At 44.5% G+C, this 20,846-nt stretch overlaps 1 protein-coding gene across 2 annotated transcripts; it reads right to left on the bottom strand.

Moving 5' to 3' along the window:
* Positions 1-978: 978 nt before the first annotated feature.
* STMND1 (stathmin domain containing 1) lies at positions 979-18,986 on the bottom strand. 2 transcript variants are annotated; one of them, XR_007245460.1, is made up of 5 exons: positions 18,848-18,986; positions 8,209-8,347; positions 5,243-5,391; positions 2,449-2,562; positions 979-1,292 (listed from the first exon to the last, which is right to left on the bottom strand). XR_007245460.1 is itself a non-coding variant. In XM_048507816.1 (4 exons), exons 1-4 carry the CDS (start codon positions 18,920-18,922, stop codon positions 2,506-2,508), a joined length of 420 nt encoding a protein of 139 aa, XP_048363773.1. In that variant the 5' UTR covers positions 18,923-18,986; the 3' UTR covers positions 1,921-2,505. The 2 variants fall into 2 exon arrangements, 1 of the variants encoding a protein (XP_048363773.1); XM_048507816.1 differs by lacking the exon at positions 979-1,292 and having other exon boundaries at positions 1,921-2,562.
* Positions 18,987-20,846: the final 1,860 nt, after the last annotated feature.

The raw sequence follows: 20,846 nt of genomic DNA, 5'->3' as shown, positions 1-20,846 counted from the left end.
CAGTAGGTTATACTCGTACAGGCAGCATGAGGACTTGCCATATATCTGCAGGTGGCCAATCATTTATGCGTTCATACTTTTTAACCCACTCTGTCACTGTTGGTCAAAACTATATTAAAAACCATTTAAAAATAATGCTTGCTTGTAAAAGTTATAAAACAAATTGCGTGGGATCTTTTACATGACAGTTTGACTTCAGTCTCTAGTCTATTCTTCAGGAAACACAATGTTTTTTTATTATAGAGCATACTTTAGCTTCAGCTAAAGTTCCCGAATAGTATTCTCTGAGCTTCCCCTGGCTATCAGGTGGTCAGTGTTATTTTTATAACAATGCTGTGTACCTGTGGATGGGCAAAAGGAACACTGGAACGAATCTCCCCACTCACCAGATTGGTGCTGACGTTGCTGACAGAACTAACCATCTGACTAGCAGTGCTTACCGGAGTACTGCATGTGCAAACCAGGAACTTTCTTGCACAAAAAGGACTTGCTGAGTTAACACTGCTGTTTCATCTGCTTTCATGTTGGCCTCCATCACATGCATGAACAACTGATCATCTGTGAACTGTTGGGAATCTGCTAACTCAGGGGTCTGCAACCTGCGGCTCTCCTGATGTTCCTGGACTACAATTCCTATCAGCCCCTGCCAGCATGGCCAATTGTAGTCCATGAACAACTGGAGAGCCGCAGGTTGCAGACTCCTGTCCTAACTGATAATGTACCAAATAACGATATGAGTGAGAAGGAGCCTGACAGCCCCATCTGGATGGGCCCGGCAGGTGGGGATGGCGCCACTTCAGTGCCGCCCTCTCCCCTCCAAAGGGTTTTCCTGCATCATGGGAAGCCCCCCAAAAAGGAAAAGGAAAGCCCCAAAAATTCCCCTTAAGGGAGGAATAGAGATACACCATGAAAAATATGGCATTTCTCCGCTGGCACACAGGACCTAGTTGGGCAGTGGAGACTGAAACCTAGAGGCTATTGGGTTTTATTACATGAACTTTTTTATTTTACCATACATTTGAGAGAACTTCCAGTGATCAGAATGTTTCAATTATTGTATTATAGTTTGCATCAGATTCCACCACATCAAAATCTTCACAATTACAACAGTCATCCTCTTCTTCTTTCTCCATCAAACTTCTTGTGTCCACATTTAAAGATAACAGTTGAGAGGTACTTGAAGTTTTTTGTACTTCAGAAGTCGAATTGTTTATGATCCTCCCTGTAGTTCTGCTTTCATGGTCAATTGTCAGTGAAGGTCTGTCAGTCAATAATTCTTGCTCTACTCTCGTCTGAAATGAGATAGCTCTTTAGATGCAGTAGGCCACTGAGACACACAAACACATTTCTTTACTTATTAAATGTACATCTCACCCTTTCCGACCTACGTTGGGCGCAGGGCAGCATAAAGACATATTCAAAACAATGATTAAAAAACCATATATAAAACAATCCATCAGTATCTAATAGAATTCAAGATGGTGAACCATAATCTAAGCCTATAACAAACATCCAACTGAATATAAAATGAGAATAGGAGCGGGAGGGGGGGATGCCAGATGTCAATGGCACTTTGGTGGTTTTTTTGTTGGGAGGGCAGATTTAAAATGCATAGCCTCAACCCAAGGCCCGGTGGAACATTTCTGTCTTACAGGCACTGCAGAACTGATTAAGGTCCCTCAAGGCCCTGGTCGGCTGACAGAGAGTTCCACCAGGTTGGAGCCGGGGCAGAAAAAACCTTGGCTCTGGTTGACGCCAACCGCACATTTTTGGGACCAAGGACTACCAGTAAGTTTTTATCAGCAGACTAGAGTGCCCTCTGCAGGCAATATGCAGTAATGCAGCTCAGGTAGTAGTCCTATTTACATGTTCTTTATTAGGTACAGGGGGCAGATAGGGATCGTGGCACAGACAACAACATTTAGGCATCAGTCATTTATTTATGCGCAGAAAATATACATATACAAGTTTACATGTAGACTCAACAAGATCTAATAACCTTCATTGCAGGGTACCAGATAGCACAGCCTCCAACCCTGCCTCTCCCACAAATTGATAGCATATTAAAAATATTAAAAATATGGAAATAGGATTATTTTTTTTAAAACTGCTGTTGCCTCTCCACTGGGCTGAAATAGATCTGTGCGTGCGACTCACGCAAAATTCAGCAACTTTATTTTCTATTCTTGGTATGTTTGCTATGAGGGGTTGTAAAACTTGTTTTCAGCCCAGCCATTTCACTTGTTTAAAAGTAACTCCTGCACAGCAGAAAGATCTGAGTTTGATTTTTTTTTTAAAAAAAAAAAGCTGCTTCCCTGATTTAGGAGATATGTTGTGATGAGTATTCATGTATGAGTCTTGAATATACATATTTTTTGGGAGCTCTAGCAATAACTTAGGCTGCAAGCAATATAAATGGACTTCTTTCTCTCTTCAAATCGCGTTCACCTTGCTTCTCCGTGTTCCTGTATTGTTAGAGTTGTTCTCTTTCTCTCTCTTTTAATTTCAAGCTTTTTCCAGTTTAGCTGGTGGCTTCTGTGGTGGCCTTCCTGTAGCCAACAACTGTATGAAAAAAGTAAATAAAACATTTGTCTCTTTAAGTGAAGGAAGGTCTATATTAAAGGGGAAATAGACTATCAACTCTGAACATTCATATGAAGAGTGCTATGTGGTTTCCGGGCTGTATGGCCGTGTTCTAGCAGCATTCTCTCCTGACGCGTTTCATACTGCATCTAGTGGCTGTAGCATCTTCAGAGGAATCTGATAGTTGGAAAGGGGAAAAGCAAGTGGAGTATACATACCTGTGAGTAAAGGTCAATAGGTAAGAGGCATCTGAATAGGAGTGGCTCACAGCAGAGTGAGTAACAGTGAAGTGTAGCATGTGAGTAACAATGGAGATAGCAAGGTCAAGCAAGTGTTACTCACTTGCCAGGCCACTCCTATTCAGATGCCCTCACCTATTGGGCCATACAGATCCCGGAGGCTCCCACACTCCAGTGATTCCCCGTGGCCATTGAAAGCTATACGACAATTCATGTGAAGAATTTACAGGTTTGGCAACCTCCTGGAATTCCAACTGATCTCCAAGTGACAGAGATCAGTTTACCTGGAGAAAAGGGATTTTGTGGAAGGTGGACTGTGTGGCATTATACCCACTGAAATCCCTCCCCTCCCCTAACCCCACCCTCATCATTCTCTCCCCACCCCAATCTCCAGGTAATTCCTAACCTGGAGCTGGCACTCCAATAATTTAACAACCATATATATTTCATTTTGTTGAGTTTAAGTTACTTTTATAGAGAGAGCTGATGTCAATGTATATTTTCTCTAGTCCTCTCAACATTATGTCTGATTGCTGTCAGGACTAATCTTTTTAAAATTGTGTTGCCATTTTTGAACCTTATTTTGTTTTTGTTCATGTTAGCTTTATCAAAAATGGATTACGATTTCCCAAATAATGTTGCTGACTTTGTGGATACTTAAATATGGAGACTGGAGCTATGAACAGACAAGAAAGATCTTTCTACAAACCTGGGGAAAGTCCCAGGTTTGCAGAAAAATCTGAAATTTTAAACAATGGTGAGGGGGAGTTTTAACATTCCAAAATCATAGAAGTAATGCATATAGCTTTAAGAAACAAAGGCCGCAATATTCATTGCTACACAACGGTATCATCAGCCATCAAGCATTGATTTCTCTCAGTAAAAAACCAGGGTAGTTGGCAGGGTCTTTCTAGAACTGTTTTGTCCTTTGAGCAGAGGTGTAGCTTCAAGAGTAAGGGGGGGTGACACACCAGGTACGTGCCTCTGTGGGGGTGTGGCGGGTGTGGTGGGGATGATCCAGGCTGAGGCAGAGTGGAGGATACACACCAGTGTATTAAGAGGCGCTTTCCTCCTTGCTTACTCTGCACCTTTGAGGAGGAGGACTCATCAGGGCCAGACCTAGTACCCTGTTTCCCCGAATATAAGACATCCCGAATAAGGCAAGGTAGCAGAGGTTTTCTGGGTATAAGGCATCCCCACAAAAGTGCAAGACATAGGAAAGTTTTTTGTTTGGAAGCATGCCCAAGCCAGACAGAACACAGAAAAAATAAGACATCCCCTGAAAATAGGACATTTACTTAAGCATCTTTAGAGGCAAAGAAATTAATATAAGACACTGAATGCTTATATTAGAGGCTCTGGTTAGCAATATGTGGGTAGTCTGCTACCATGTGATTTGCATGAGTCACCCAGACCTGACTTCTTGCTACTGTTCAACAGCAGCTACTCCACAATCCCACAATAGCCAGTGTAGTGTAGTGGTTAGAGTTGCAGATTAGGATCAGGGAGTAGCCAGGTTTGAATCCCCACTCTACCATGGAAGCACACTGGGTAGTTTTGGGGCAGTCTCACTCTCTCAGCCTAGCTTAGATCACAGGGTTGATGTGAGGATAAAATGAATGAGAGGAGCAGTATAAGTGAAGTAAGTAATTATAGCTGAAGATGAGAACAGATGACTGGCTAATTGGTGGGAAGGAGAGAAGAAAGCAGGGAAAGATGAAGATACAGGGGTTTCCAGTAGGAAATAATGTGGGGAAGAGATATAGGGGAAATTGAGGAAAGTTCTTGCTGGTTCCCCACCATGTAACCCAGCCCAGGTGCAACGGCACAGCTGGGTCTAGCCTGGAAACTTGCACCATGCAACTTGGCCAGAGTTTTACTGGGGGAGGGAAACTGAAGACAGTTGATGACAGTGTAGCAGATAAAGGTAAGCTGGCAGAGGAGAAGAAGGAACAAGAGAGAATCAGTGGAAGCTTTCGGAAAAAAGAAAGAGGAAATAGTTGGCGGGAGGGGAAACAGGAAATGCTCCCTGCAAGTCCTTACACGGAGTTCTCAGCATATAAAATAGCTACTACAAGTACTTTTATGAATTTCATTGTGAAGTTTGACTTCCGTGACTTATAGGTAAGGAAAAAACCACACGAGAAAGACTGTAGGGGAAGTCTAACACAAATTTGTGCTCGGGTGTGAAACTCACTGGGGAGTTTTGGATCAGTCAACATCTCTCTGTCTAAATTCTGTCACAGAGCTGTTGTGAAAGGGGTGGAAAGGAAGCTGAACTTCTTAGGGGAAAGAAGGATTACAAATGTAATAAACAAGTGTCTTAGTTTGGGAACTACACTGTAGGAGTTCATTGCAGAAAACACATTCTCTAAATTGAAATTGAAAGCTATATGTAGAGTTAGTTTTGAGTTACTTACCATGGTGTCCTCTCCCTGTCTGTTTTGAGACATGCCACTTGTCATCTTGATTATTCCTTGTGTCCTAAGCTCTGTCAAGATATCTGCTGAACTCTTCTTTTCTCTTCCTGCTAATCCCATTGGCTTCTTAGTAAGTCCACTTCTGATGCCTTCACAAAGAAAATATTCAAAATTATCTCTCCTTATAGATAGGATGTCTTTTTTTTGCAAGCCTTGTACTTCAAGTGATATTTTTATTTATAAAAGAGGTAAAACACTTTTAAGATTCAGTCCAGCCAATTTTTATACTGAAGTCAGACATGGAAATTAAACTGCCCATGGGCCTCAAAGTCCCTTTGATCACGGGCGAATGTTATGTTAAACATAACCTACCAGGAAATTGTCCTACAAGCCCTTGGTGCCATTGTAATTGCAGTTAAGTGAAGCGTCGATGCTTTATGCAGGTTCCATTCTTTTCCTTTTTTGAAACTGTTTTAATCAAATCTTACAAACTATTAAATAAATATTGAGTATTATAACTATAGATACTGTAAATTTTATGTAAGCATTGTTGATTCCTTCCCTGTCCCAAACATGCCTAATGTATGTTAGTTTTTCTATTTCTGTGATTCTCAAGACTTTCCCCCCCAAACCTGTTGGAAGAAAAGGGACTTTACGCTGTTTCCTGCCTCATCTTACAGAGGGGGGTTTTTACTATGAGCTGAGCGAGTGGCTAGATAGGAGACTTAGGAATTTTGTCCGCCTTTACTCCTATCATGCTAGGTCGATCCCTTTGATGTAGACTGATACTCTTAGGGACTTCACCCTTGCTTCCGCCTTCTTCTCGAACCTCTCCATCTTACCTTCACCATGCCCTAGGAGAGAGGATGTGTCTCCCTACTCATCCGCCCTCCATCCAGCTAGATGGAGATTAGATAGTGAACCTAACTCTCCACCTTTCTATCCAGAATGGAGTTCACTAATAAATACTCTTTTCATTAGATTAGAAACTACAAATGACTCCTGACTTTCTTTTGTGTCTGAAGTTCTCTCCAACAAGCTCAATAGCGTTTATTACTCAGGTAAGCTTCCCTGTGTTTAGCCTCTATGTGCACTCTACTGCTTTAAAAGGGGATACACGCGCACCAGGTGTGGATCTCCCAACAAAATCTTCATACGTTCTGGTAAACTGATTAACCGGTATGCTTAGCACCCGTGGTGGCCGAACCTTTAGCACTCCAGATGTTATGGACTACAATTCCCATGTACCTGCAGCATGGCCATTTGACCATGCTGGCAGGAGACAAATGAAAATATGAATCCATATCCTATAGAGTGGCCACCGATAGCATATGCAATTTTTTTACACCCATTTCAGCTTTACAATAAAAAAACTTGTGTCTACATCGTTACCTAAATGAAACATTGTTACAAAAAGAATTAATTGTGAAGGACTGTAAGAAAAAAACGAAAATAATTTTTTGAGATCAATTTAGATAAAGGTGCTGATTTGAGAACGGTTTGGGGTGCACAAGTAAAGTCTTTTATGAGAGGACATTTGATGCAACATAAAATTCTGAACTTAAGAAGAAAAGGCAAGAGAAAATGCAAAACAATTTAGATGAGATTAAAGAAAAGAACATGAATTAAAGAGCTCCTCAGGAATACAAAGATATGCCAGCAAATTAGGATTTTACAGCAACAGTTATCCATGCTAACAATAAGAGAAATGGAAATAAAACTCAACTAAGCAGAACAAAGCAATTTTAAATTTGCAAATAAACCAGGGAAATGGTTGGCGTATAAACTGAGAAAAGAAAATAATATTGAAATTACAATACGAAGATACTGTATTAACAGATAATGCAGCTGTTCAAAAACATTTTATAAGTATTTTTCTAATTCATGTAAAGGATGATGTAGCACTAGTGAAAAGATATGAATATATTGAAAAAGAAGAAGAAGAGTTTGGATTTATATCCCCCCTTTCTCTCCTGCAGGAGACCTTGGGGCAAAGAGAGCTTACAATCTCCCTTTGCCCTTCCCCCCCCTCACAACAAACACCCTGTGAGACAGGTTGGGAGCTGAGGAGAATCCGAGAAGCTGTGAGCTAGCTCCAGCCGGTCACCCAGCTGAAGTGTGTGGGAGTGTACACAGGCTAATTTGAATTCCCCAGATAAGCCTCCACAGCTCAGGCAGCAGAGCTGGGAATCAAACCCGGTTCCTCCAGATTAGATACACGAGCTCTTAACCTCCTACGCCACTGCTGCTAATGTAGCATTGGTGAAAAGATATGAATATATTGAACAACAAAATTAACCTAGAATTACAGATGAACAAAAACAAATTGCAAATAGACCTGTATAACAGTAAGAGAAGTTATAGAAGTTATAAAAAAGACTAAACCAGGAAAGGTTTATGGGCCAGATCAGGGTAGAGACCTGCGGCTCTCCAGATGTTCAGGAACTACAATTCCCATCAGCCTCTGTCAGCATGGCCAATTGGCCATGCTGGTAGGGGCTGATGGGAATTGTAGTTCCTGAACATCTGGAGAGCCGCAGGTTCCCTACCCCTGGAGCCAGATGGACTATTGGGCCTGTATTGCAGGCAATGGCAAACCACCTCTGAGCACTTCTTGCCTTGGAAACCCTGCTGGGTTACCATAAACAGAAGAGTCCGGTGAACCTTGAATGATAAAACTTGAATATGAATTAATGGCTCTTAGAACAGCTACTCCCTCATCAAACATAAAATGCTGCCTTTGAAACATATTATTATTATTATTATTATTATTATTATTATTATTATTATTATTATTATTATTATTATTATTATTATTATTATTAGGCCCTGAGCCCTTCGGGGGAGGGCGGTTTATAAACCCAATAATAATAATAATAATAATAATAATAATAATAATAATAAGAAGAAGAAGAAGAAGAAGAAGAAGAAGAAGAAGAAGAAGACGACGACTCTGGTAATCCAACCTGTATTTTGTCCAGTGTTTGTTTCTTCGGGTGATGGTAGCGTTACTGTAATGACACTTGGCGACCTTTCTTCATAGGAACTGTCGGATTCTCTTTGAGAGGTGGTGCTCACTGTGGCCGCAGGTGCATTCTTTTTAGGCTGAAAAACAAACAAAACCTCATCAAAGTCTTTCGCGGCCGGAATCGACTAGCTGTTGCAGGAGTTCTGGACTGTGTGGCTGTGGTCTGGTAGTTTTCCCCACATCTATGGCTGGCCTCTTCAGAGGCATGTCCATGGGGTGCTGAGAAATGTGTCCGAAGATGCCAGGCATAGTTGCGGGCAAAACGTTAGGAGCTAAAACTACCAAACCGCAGCCAACAGCCTACAACAGCCAAAATGTCATTTGCACATGGGGTACAATTGCACCCAATTTCATTCTGTGGGTGAAAAAATAAGAGAGGAAAATATAAATCAATCTACCCTGTTTCCCCGAATATAAGACATCCCCAGAAAATAAGACGTAGTAGAGGTTTTGCTGAAGTGCGAAATATAAGGCATCCCCCGAAAATAAGACATAGCAAAGTTTTTGTTTGGAAGCATGCCCGACGAACAGAATACAGAAATATAAGACATCCCCTGAAAATAAGACATAGTAGAGGTTTTGCTGAAGTGCGAAATATAAGGCATCCCCCGAAAGTAAGACGTAGCAAAGTTTTTGTTTGGAAGCATGCCCGGCGAACAGAACACAGAAATATAAGACATCCCCTGAAAATAAGACATAGCGCATCTTTGGGAGCAAAAATTAATATAAGACACTGTCTTATATTCGGGGAAACACGGTAGTTACAAGAGAAGTATTAAGAGAATGTACTGCCATCCAGACTACCACCTCCAATACTTTTTTTTGCCATCAACTCATATCTGACTTATGGAGACCTCTGGTGAGGTTTTCAAGGCAAGAGAGCAGAGGTAGTTTGCCATTGCCTGCCTTTACATCAGGATCCTGGTATTCCTTGGAGGTCTCTCATCCAAATAGTTGCCAGGATCAACCCTTCTTAGCTTCTGAGATTTGAGGAGATCAGGCTTACTTGGACTAACCCTTACAACACAAATTGACAACCATTATCAAAGAAGCAGACTATTATTGCAGCAAGCATGTCTGTGTATCTGAACACTTTTTAATAACAAATTTTAATAACAGGTTCTGATGGTGGTGGGATTCAAACAGTAGCGGCGCCACACACACGCACCTCCAGTCCCTATTGGGCAGGGAGGTTGCTTTAGTAACCCCTTCTCAGAACTCAGAAAAAATTAGTAACTACTTCTAGAGAAGTGGTGACAACTGGTTGGATCCCACCTCTGCCAACATCTCTCCATTGTGAGAACTTCCCATTTATACCCACCCTTTGTTTCCTGTTCCTCAACCAGTTTTTAATCCATAGGAGGACTTCCCCTCTTATTCCTTCGTTGCTGAGTTTTCTCAACAGTCTCTGGTGAGGAACTTTGTCAAAAGCCTTTTGGAAATCCAAGTGGACAATGTCCACTGGTTCCCCCTTATCCACATGCCTGTTTACACCCTCAAAGAACTCTAGTAAGTTTGTAAGACAGGACTTGCCTCTGCAAAAGCCATGCTGACTCTTAATCAGCAGGTTTTGTTTTTCTACATGTTTAATAATTTTATCTTTTATGATAAATTCTACTAATTTACCAGGAACAGATGTCAAACTGACTGGCCTGTAATTTCCTGGGTCCCCCCTAGACCCTTTATTAAAGATAATCCTCACAGTCATCCTCACATTTGACTTATGCCAACCCTGGTCGAGTTTTCAAGGTAAGAGACATTTGGAGGTGGTTTGCCATCGCCTGCCTCTCCAGCACGACGCTGGTATTCCTTGAAGGCCTTTTATCCATGTACTAGCCAGGACCGGCCTTGCTCTGCTTCAGAGATGGCTAGGTGGGGGGGTGGGGTGGGGGGTAATCAGGCTAGCCTGAGGCTATCCAAGTCTAGGTGTTACCATAGTGATGACAGTAAACAATCTTGCATCACAATGCTTCTGTTGGGTCCTCCTCACTGGCCATTTGGTCTGTTCTTACTGTTCATTTGAGCTCATCATGAGAGGTAGGAAAGTCCTCAACTGGATACTAGCAGCATGGGCTCCAGCCTTAGGCCCTCCTGCCACATCATGGGGGGGGGGGGGGAACCACATTAGCCAAATCTGCTGTTGTGTGAAGTGTGGAGGTCAAGGGTGAGAGGCCTCCCAGCTGCAAGGGATTCAGGCGGTCTTTATTTGTCAGCTGAGTGTTGCTGAGGGTCCTTTGAAGGTTCACCACTTCAATGTCCCACCCATCCCTTTTCTTTTCCCTTTATAGATGAAGCACATCTTACAGACAGGACTTTCAAGACCACCCCAGGAAGAGGGCCTAACCCCTCCTCCAGCCTATCTAGGGTGGCGCAAAAAACTGTCAGCTGGCTTGGGAGGCTTGCACCCATTCCCCCTCGAAACTTTACGACGTTAGCACACTTGACATTGTCCATCCAAGTACTAGCCAGGACTAGCCCTGCTTGGCTCCAGAGAACAGAGGAGATCAAGCAAGCCCGGGGCTACTGAAGTCTGGGTGTTTCCATAGCGATGGCAGTAAACAATCTTGCATCACAACACCTCTGTTGGGTCATCCTCACTGGCCATTTGGTCTGGTTAGGACTTTCCACACTGTTCATTTGAGCTCATCATGGCAGGTAGGAAAGTCCTCCAAGGAAAGGTTCATGGACTTCTCTGCCCTTCCTGCAGACAGTCCCTCTGCCATTGGGGGTGGAAGCCAGAGACAGAAACCCAGTATTCTTCCTTGTATGGGATTATGCCTTGGCTTTCTCACAGAATGTAAAGCGATTAAAGAGGCCCATGTTTGCCTGCTCTGTTGTTTTCCTCTGCTTCCAGGCCAACCCTTTTTATACTGGATGGAGTTTTCCTTGGCCTTCTTGAGCGAGCCCTTATTTCCCAAAAGTGCTAGCTTTTTTGGCTTCCACAGTTGTAAATTCTGGTATTTTTACATGCGTATAGGTGACACCATAAGAGAATTTCATTTTAGGTGTCCATGTCACCCTTTGGGGGTGTCCAGATTAGTTTTTCTTTGTTCATGAGACACAGTGAATGTGCATCATTCCAGTGCTCTAAGCGCTGCATTTTTCTTAGGGTGCCCCTTTGGAATCTGAGCCTCCTTTTGGAAGCTGGTGCAATCTCCGATGCCTCCTCCCCTCTACGGTGGGACCTTGTTGTGGGCTGGTATTTCCCAGTGGCTTCTGGTCTTCTGTAAATTAGTTTGTCATACCGCTATGTGCCTCTTGAGCATTAGATCTACCTGACTTCGCTCTTCAAGTTTAGTGCAAAAAATTCCACATGCTTGTGGCAAATGGCACAGTTATGTTTTCTTCATAGTTTTAAAAATGTTTCTTTTGCTGTCAAATCACATTTGACTTATGCCAACCTTGGTTGAGTTTTGAAGGTAAGAGACATTCGGAGGTGGTTTGCCATCTCCTGCCTCTCCAGCATGACACTGGTATTCCTTGAAGGCCTTTTATCCATGTACTAGCCAGGACTGGCCTTGCTCGGCTTCAGAGATGGCTAGGTGGGGGTGGGTGGGTGGGTAATCAAGCTAGCCTGAGGCTATCCAAGTCTAGGTGTTACCATAGTGATGACAGTAAACAATTTTGCATCACAAGAGGTAGGAAAGTCCTCAAATGGATATTTGCAGCAAGGCTCCAGCCTCAGGCCCTCCTGCCACATGGGGGGGGGGGGGCGGTAAACCACATTAGCCAAACCTGCTGTTGTATGAAGTGTGGAGGTCAAGGGTGAGAGCCCTCCCAGCTGCAAGGGATTCATGCAGCTTGGTCTTTATTTGTCAGCTGAGTGTTGCTGAGGGTCCTTTGAAGTTTCACCACCTCAATGTCCCACCCATCCATTTTCTTTTCCCTTTATAGATGCAGCGCATCTTACAGACAGGATTTTCAAGAGCACCTCAGGAAGAGGGCCTAACCCAGTGGTTCTCAACCTGCGGGTTGGGACCCCTTTGGGGGTCGAACGACCCTTTCACAGGGGTTGCATCAGACTCTCTGCATCAGTGTTCTCCATCTGTAAAATGGATACATGTTAGGGTGGGCGGTCACCACAACATGAGGAACTGTATTAAAGGGTCGCAGCATTAGGAAGGTTGAAAACCACTGGCCTAACCCCTCCTCCAAACAATCTAGGGTGGCACAAAAAACTGTCAGCTAGCTTGGGAGGCTTGCACCCATTGCCCCTCGCAACTTTACATCTTTAGCACACTGGACATTGTCCATCCAGGTACTAGCCAGGACTGGCCCTGCTTGGCTCCAGACATCAGAGGAGATCAGGCTAGCCCGGGGCTACTGAAGTCTGGGTGTTTCCATAGCGATGGCAGTAAACAATCTTGCATCATAACACCTCTGTTGGGTCATCCTCACTGGCCATTTGGTCTGGTTAGGACTTTCCATACTGTTCATTTGAGCTCATCATGGCAGGTAGGAAAGTCCTCCAAGGAAAGGGTCATGGACTTCTCTGACCAGTGGTCTAAGCGCTGCATTTTTCTTAAAGTACCCCTTTGGAATCTGAGCCTCCTTTTGGAAGCTGGTGCAATCACAGATGCCTCCTCCCCTCTGTGGTGGGACCTTGTTGTGGGCTAATATCTCCCAGTGGCTTCTGGTCTTCTGTAAATTAGTTTGTCATACCACTTTGTGCCCCATAGAGCATTAGATCTACCTTGCTTTTCTCTTTTATTTTAGTGCAAAAAATTCCACATGCTTGTGCCATGCGGCATAGTTATGTTTTCTTCACAGCTTTTAAAATTTTTCTTTTGCTGTCAATTATATTTGACTTATGGCAAATTCTGGTTGAGTTTTCAAGGTAAGAGACATTTGGAGGTGGTTTGCCATTGCCTGCCTCTCCAGCACTGCCCTGGTATTCTTTGAAAGCCTTTCATCCAAGTACTAGCCAGGACCGGCCCTGCTTGGCTTCAGAGATGGCTGGGTGTGGTGGTGGGGGGTATCAGGCTAACCTGAGGCTATCCAAGTCTAGGCGTTACCATAACGATGACAGTAAACAATCTTGCATCACAATACTTCTGTTGGGTCATCCTCACTGGCCATTTGGTCTGGTTAGGACTGGTCTTACTGTTCACTTGAGCTCATCATGGCAGGTAGGAAAGTCCTCAAATGGATATTAGCAGCAAAGACTCCAGCCTGAAGCCCTCCTGCCACATCATGGGGGGGTGAACCACATTAGCCAAATCTGCTGTTGTGTGAAGTGTGGAGGTCAAGGGTGAGAGCCCTCCCAGCTGCAAGGGATTCAGGCAGTCTTTATTTGTCAGCTGAGTGTTGCTGAGGGTCCTTTGAAGGTTCACCACCTCAATGTCCCACCCATCCCTTTTCTTTTCTCTTTGTAGATGAAGTGCATCTTACAGATAGGACTTTCAAGACCACCCCAGGAAGAGGGTCTAACCCCTCCTCTAGCCTATCTAGGGTGGCGCAAAAAACTGTCAGCTGGCTTGGGAGGCTTGCACCCATTCCCCCTCGCAACTGTACAACGTTAGCCCACTGGACATTGTCCATCCAAGTACTAGCCAGGACTAGCCCTGCTTGGCTCCAGAGATCAGAGGAGATCAGGCTAGCCCGGGGCTACTGAAGTCTGTGTGTTTCCATAGCAATGGTAGTAAACAATCTTGCATCACAACACCTCTGTTGGGTCATCCTCACTGGCCATTTGGTCTGGTTAGGACTTTCCATACTGTTCATTTGAGCTCATCATGGCAGGTAGGAAAGTCCTCCAAGGAAAGGTTCATGGATTTCTCTGACCTTGCTGCAGAGAGTCCCTCTGCTGTTGGGGGTGGAGGAGACAGAGATACAAATCCAGTATTTGTCCTCATTTGTGATTATGCTTTGAGTTTTTTTTATGGAACGCAAGGCAATTAGGGAAGCCCATGTTTGCCCGCTCAATCCCCCCCGCCCCCTGTTTTGTTTATAGCTGGTTGTTGATCCTTTCCTGGCCAATCCTTTTTATCAGTGGTGGGATCCAATAATTTTAGTAACAGGTTCCCATGGTGGTGGGGTTCAAACAGTGGCGTAGCCCCAATGGGGCTGGGTGGGGCATGACGGGGGTGTGGCCGACCATTCCTGGGCGGGGCTGTGGCAAGGACGCAGGGCACGTGCACCCCAGGTGCAGTTCACTTTAAGGAGTCTCCAAACAGCTAACAAACGCGCCCCTCCCTTTTCCTCTCCCCACAACAAACACCTTATGGGGCAGCAGGTGGGACAGAGAAAATGGGGAATCAAACTCAGTTCTCCAGATTACAGCCCAGCCCCACAGCAAAAGTTAAGAAGCCAGGTGCTTCATGCCCCCCCTCCCCCCATCAAGGCCATTGACAATTGCAAACAAGATTTTAAGGATAGAAGTGCAGTTAGGATTTGCACATTACCTTTAAGAAGTCTCCTAACAGCTAACAAACGCCCCCCCTTTTCCTCTCCCCACAACAAACACCTTGCAGGTGGGGCAGACATTGCCTCCCTAGCCGGCCTATGGACTTCTCCTGTGCTAGCCAGCGCCCGTCTGCTGGGGAGAAGGCTTGAGACTGAGAGCAATGGCAACGACTTAATGGAGAATAAGGCACTGCACTCTGGGTGAGAGGGAGGGGAGGCGGAGCTCCCCAGTCCTCATCCTGGGAGCACAGTGGTATTTCTCCCCCGTCCTCTGGACACCAGGGCCCCCGTAGAGAGTGGGCGGGGCTATGTCAGGCGTCCTTAATTCTTACAGCAGCCGGCTTCCTCAATTCTGGGCTTGCTGGGGCTTGCAAAATCAGTCTGTGTGGGGGGACATTTTGGTGCCCCCCACGTGACTGCAATGGATGTGCCCAGGGACATGGGGTACCCCTTGTCCCTAGGCAAATATGCCACTGCCTCTGAGCAGACCCAATTAGTAACCCCCTCTTGGCACACACAAATAATTAGTAACCCATTCTCGGGAATCTGTGAGAACCGGCTGGATCCCACCTCTGCCCATATAGTTCTCCTTTCCTGCCTGGTTTCTACTTTTAAAAATTAAGTTCTGTCCTCTTGTTTCCCATTTTCCCTTCCCATCTCACTGAAGACCTCTTCATATATTACTGGTGCAACACAAACCACTTCTACAGCTTCCAGATTTAGTTCCAACTTGGTTCAGTAACATATAACCATGTGAAATTGTGTCATGTTGGTTTATCCTATACCACTATCAGCAACTAGTATGAGAAGGAACAATAAAATTTGTAAAACCGAACATAATCAGAGTTTTGCATGCTACTAATACAGTCTTCTTATGAGGCTGGAATCATCGGCTGATTACAGTCAGGAGAGCTTACGTCCTCCTCTCTGCCCTGCTGCGGCATCAAGCACGTGCCTGAAGTGCTCTTACTTTCCGCGGAGAAAGATGAGAGCAAGAGAAGTAGGCACATGGCAACTTCCTTGATGCCAGGAGCAGCAGTGGTGTAGTGGTTAAGAGCAGGTACATTCTAATCTGAAGAACCAGGTTTGATTCCCTGCTCTGCTGCCTGAGCTATGGAGGCTGATCTGGGGAATTCAGATTAGTCTGTGTACTCCCACACACACCAGCTGAACTAGTCACAGCTTTTCGGAGCTCTCTCAGCCCCACCTACCTCACAGGGTGTTTGTTGTGAGGGGAGAAGGGCAAGGAGATTGTAAGCCCCTTTGAGTCTCCTACAGGAGAGAAAGGGGGGATATAAATCCAAACTGCTGCTGCTGCTGCTGCTGCTGCTGCTGCTGCTGCTGCTCCTCCTCCTCCTCCTCTTCTTCTTCTTCTTCTTCTTCTTCTTCTTCTTCTTCTTCTTCTTCTATGTCTGTACAAGGAAGTTTGCCGTGCTGGAGTTCTGCTGCCAGTGCACCGAGAAGGTCTCCTGCGTAATCAGCCATCTTCTATTAGATGCCAAACCAATTTGTTATTAATTGTTCCTGGGTTTTACACCTCCAAGACTATTTGTCATAATAAGTATCTATATTCTCTTATGGTTTTCTCTTATTGCAGTCTCTTCTCCCTGGCCCATTTCAACACATTGCCTATTGCCAATCTTTTGGGGAGATTTTCTATCATGTCACATGGTCAAAGAATTTGTTCTTGCGATTTTGAGGTGCCTGAAACCCTGATACACTTTCTCTTTACATGCAAATTTTATGGCCGTTTAAGAGCTTCTCTGATAACTCTTCTTGTAACTTTTCCAGACCACTTTAAGGACTACCGCTGACTTCATTTCCCATCACTCTGGCAGTTGCCAAATATATCTCAGCTGCACTAAAAACTTGAGCTACTGCTATTAAATCAGTGTTAGCTAAATATGCAGTGATTCTGTGGCTATTTTAATGTAATATTTTGAATTACATACTCAATAATTGCTTTCCCCAAAAGTGCTGGATGCTCTTTTTCTCAGCTATGAAGAGCCAAGACCAGATGGGCGGGGGAGTTGAATGTCCTCAGGGAGTGGTGGTGGTGGTGGGGTACACAGGCACTTTGCCCCTTCTGCTGACACAGGGGGCACCTGCGCCAGCAGCGGGAGCCACGTCACTGGTGACCAGCTGTCCCTCAGCTCCACGGCAGCAAAAACCCAAAGATCTGAAATGGGCTGCCCAAAAATTATTATTTCGATTATTGTTATATTATTTTGTCTAAAAGTCTATGTGCTATCAGTGGTGGCGAACCTTTGGCACTCCAGATGTTATGGACTACAATTCCCATCAGCCCCTGCCAACATGGCCAATTGTAGTCCATAACATCTGGAGTGCCAAAGGTTCGCCACCACGGTGCTAGGTAGACTTCCTTGAAGAAATGAAATGAACACTGTCTTCTTGGGCAAATGCAAATAATGTTTTCTTTGAATTGTGTCTTAATTTATGGACCCTTCAGGCACAGATGATATTACTCTTCCGCTCTGTTGGTGCTGCAGGAGCATTAAGTAATAGAAGTGGCTATTGAATGCATTTACAATTTAGATTCTGCAGGAGTGCCTTTATGGCCTTGTTTCTGTTTGCATTAATTTTCAGAGAGCCAATAGGTGATTGTGGATTCCCCATCCTGCAGATATAGTGGCTATTGATTTATATATTGGCTATTATATAGTTTGAGGCCATACATTCTGTAACTATTTCTCCTAACTTTTTGTGATTCTATACCAAAGTATATTATTATTATTATTTATTGGAAGAATATGCAATATTGGAAGAATATGCAATAAGGATGTTTCTGATTAGAGTATTTGCATTTATAAACATAAGCTACTTGGAATATTTGTGCTCATGCATATATTCATGTACATAGATGTGTACATACACACACACAACTGGCATGTGTACACACACACACACACACACACACACACACGCACGCACGCACGCACCTGACATATACCCAAAAGAATGTAATATGACTTCCAGCAGGTATAGCTTTCATTGAGGATTATCACAAGTTGTTAAAAGACTCTGGAGACCTTATTGAGGTGATTTAGGATCTTCCTTCCACCTGTTAACAATATTTGCTTTAAAGAAACAAAAACAACACTTCTGTCAGGGTTAGGTCTGCATCCAGTTATAGTTACTGCTGTGTGCTAACTCAGAACATTCTAACTCTGGTTTGGGAGAATATTATTTACTTAATTCATTTTTCATTTATACCTTGCCTTCCTTCACATTGGTGACCCACAATCGCTTACACCATTTCCCTCCATTTTATTTTCACAATAATTTTGTGAGGTAAGTTAGTATAAGAGTATATGATTGGCCCAAGATCACGCAGCGAGGCTCCATGGTATAACAGGGATTTGAACTTGAGTCTCCCAGATCTTAGTCTGACACTCTAACCACAACACTACACTGGAAGCATGAATTTGGCTGTCTCAATTAATATGCATAAATTTCCCCTGAGAAACATGCTAATGTAGCAAAATCATTCTCACCGTCTCCCTCAAGCCTCTTCCGAGTTTGTGGGAGGAATGAAGAGAAGCTGGAAAAAGTTCTTATTTGGCCTGGAACATGGAGGCCGGTAAAGTGGAAGAAGAAGAGAAAAAGAAGAGTTTGGATTTATATCCCCCCTTTCTCTCCTGCAGGAGACTCAAAGGGGCTTACAATCTCCTTGCCCTTCCCCCCTCACAACAAACACCCTGTGAGGTGGGTGGGGCTGAGAGAGCTCCGAGAAGCTGTGACTAGCCCAAGGTCACCCAGCTGGCATGTGTGGGAGTGCGCAGGCTAATCTGAATTCCCCAGATAAGCCTCCACAGCTCAGGCAGCAGAGCTGGGAATCAAACCCGGTTCCTCCAGAATAGATACACAAGCTCTTAACCTCCTACGCCACTGCTGCAAGAGGTGATGCAAGAGAAGAAGAGGGGTTTTAGCTGGAGTTATGAGGAGAATTCTAGAGAATCCGATGCAGGAATGGTAGCTTTGCTGCTTGCTGCAGGGATTCTGTTTGCATCCGCTGCTCTGCTTGTGTATTTGTAAATCAAGTCCTCATTGTAAATACATTGGAACTCTCCCCTGCAAAACTAAACCCTGCATCCTGCTGATCTAGTACCTCCTCGTTCCTTGTAGACATGGAGAGCACAACAACAAATCACCTGCTTGTTGGTTTCTTTGCTGTTCTTGGATGATGGCTGCTCACCAGTTGCGCTGCTGGAAGGGCTGCATCCCATAGTGTGACAGTGGCCTCTGGAAGCAACACAACCAACTCTGCCTCGTGTCTTTCTCAGAAACTGTGTGGGCCAGACTAAAGCCGTTTCCAAGCCCTGTTGCTACAATAAATCACACCCAGAAAGGAGGTTTTGTTCGGTCTCTAGCACACTCTAGTATGCAGCATCTTTGTCCAGGTGGCCCTGCCCGAACATGTAAAGAAGGCTGATCATCAGTGAGGCAGAAGGAGGTTTTCTTATATTACGCAGGAATCCTAGCTAGCCCGATTGAGAAAAGCTGTACTTTTAAGCTGCCTTTCCTTTTTCACATCAGGATACTTTGGATTTCCCACAACAAATATACAATTTAGAACATAAGTGGCAGGAAAAAATGGCTGTTTAGGTTTTTATTAATATAAAAGATCAGTGGTATGAACCTTGATGCAAAGAGAATGCTGGCATTTAAGAAAACCTGTTATACAGGAAAAAAAACTGTATAAATAAGTTGTTCCTCTGGGGTTCAGGCGGCGCGGGCAGATTGCTAATTGCTTTCCAGGCGTAAAAGAAAGCTTGGCTCTCCCTTCGAAGTTTTTGTCACATGAAACATGACAGTGCACAAAGCGTAGGGAAACAAAAGAGGCCGTCAAGGCATTAGTGCCTTGACAGCACAAGATTTACATAAATTTAGCTTTAAGGGAAAAAAGACAGTAGCAAGTCTAACAGTTGTCCCAAAGTATGATCAACTAATTAGTTTTCTGTCGGCCTCAGAAAACTCACGGTCTGTATTTTGAATGTCTAGGAAATGTAGATTGGTGACTGATGGTAGCTTAAGCTTTAGGGCATTATTATTGCTTCTTTATTGATAACCTTGTGTGGGCTATAGTTTTTCAATCTGGCTTTGGTGGAACACTGTATTAAGAAAGGTGGTCAAGTAGCAACCTGACTAACTTTCTCAACTAATATGCAACTGCAAAATACTATGTTGCCAAGTTTTCCCTCATCTTTTTTCTTCCAGTAGTTCTGCTGTTTCTGGAGCGGGGGTCTGCAACCTGCGGCTCCGGAGCCGCATGCGGCTCTTTCATCTTTGTACTGTGGCTCTGCCTGGCTTGGGTCCTCTCAGCCTACTTTGGATAGTCGCCCTAAGGGTTAATGGGAAAGAGTCCCTGTTCCTAGAGAGGCACAGCCTGAGACGGCTATCCCAAGCCACTTCCGGCTTCCCTGTCTCAGCTGCCTAGTTGGCTGATGCCAGTAATGATGGCGCGGGGTGGGGGCAGAGCACTGCTGGTGGATCTTCTTGAACAGTTGAGCGACGAAGGGCGGGAAATGGGAGGGAGTTGCAGGAGCGCAGATTTTCAGTGCAATCCTAACCTCAGTCTGCCCCCCTTGAATGGGGGGTCAGTGGTCAACCCTGCTTTGGGTGGCCTCATTTTCCCCTCCCACTGGGTCCTTCTTGGGGGGCGGGGCCACATGGGGGACCCTAGCAGCACCACCTTGGGTTGCAGACCCCCCAGCAGCCCTGCTGAGCTCCAGGGGCTTTCCTGGCAGATGGCAGCCTGGCTGAGTCCAGGTGAGAAAGACGATGTCAGGTTTTAAAGAAGTTATTACCTGCAGCCCTGCAAGGTTGCACTTGTCGGGGCTGTTTGATGGGCAGGTGGGGGTGGGTGGGAATTGTTTGCTTCTCCATTGCCAAGGAGGGCAGGAGCACATGGGGAAAGCCTTGCACATGGAACTTGGAAGGTTTACTTCAGAGTAAACCAGTGGAGGGTAAGCTTGTAGTTCGTGGAAGGGAGGAATGCCGGGATCATCCTCAGCCATGGTTGTCGCGGGTAGCGAACTCCCGGCGGGCAAATCCCAGGACATTTGGGGATAGATATAATTATAAAGGTAAAATTATATATTTATTTTATTTATTTTTATTTTATTTTATTCAATTTGGTATACCACCCCA

This window comes from Sphaerodactylus townsendi, linkage group LG09 (assembly GCF_021028975.2).
Source record: "Sphaerodactylus townsendi isolate TG3544 linkage group LG09, MPM_Stown_v2.3, whole genome shotgun sequence".
NCBI lineage: Eukaryota > Metazoa > Chordata > Lepidosauria > Squamata > Sphaerodactylidae > Sphaerodactylus > Sphaerodactylus townsendi.
Note: the sequence above shows the minus strand (reverse complement) of the source record. Positions and strands in the feature narration are given on the sequence as shown.

Excerpts from the sequence above, each read along its gene's own strand:
- STMND1 (XM_048507816.1), bottom strand. The coding sequence starts at position 18,922 with ATGGGATGCAGCCCTTCCAGCAGCGCAACTGGTGAGCAGCCATCATCC. Across the intron at positions 8,348-18,847 it reads GCAAAGAAACCAACAAGCAG|CCTAAAAAGAATGCACCTGC; the intron begins GTGATTTGTTGT and ends TTTGTTTTTCAG. Across the intron at positions 5,392-8,208 it reads AAACACTGGACAAAATACAG|GCATCAGAAGTGGACTTACT; the intron begins GTTGGATTACCA and ends TTCTTTGTGAAG.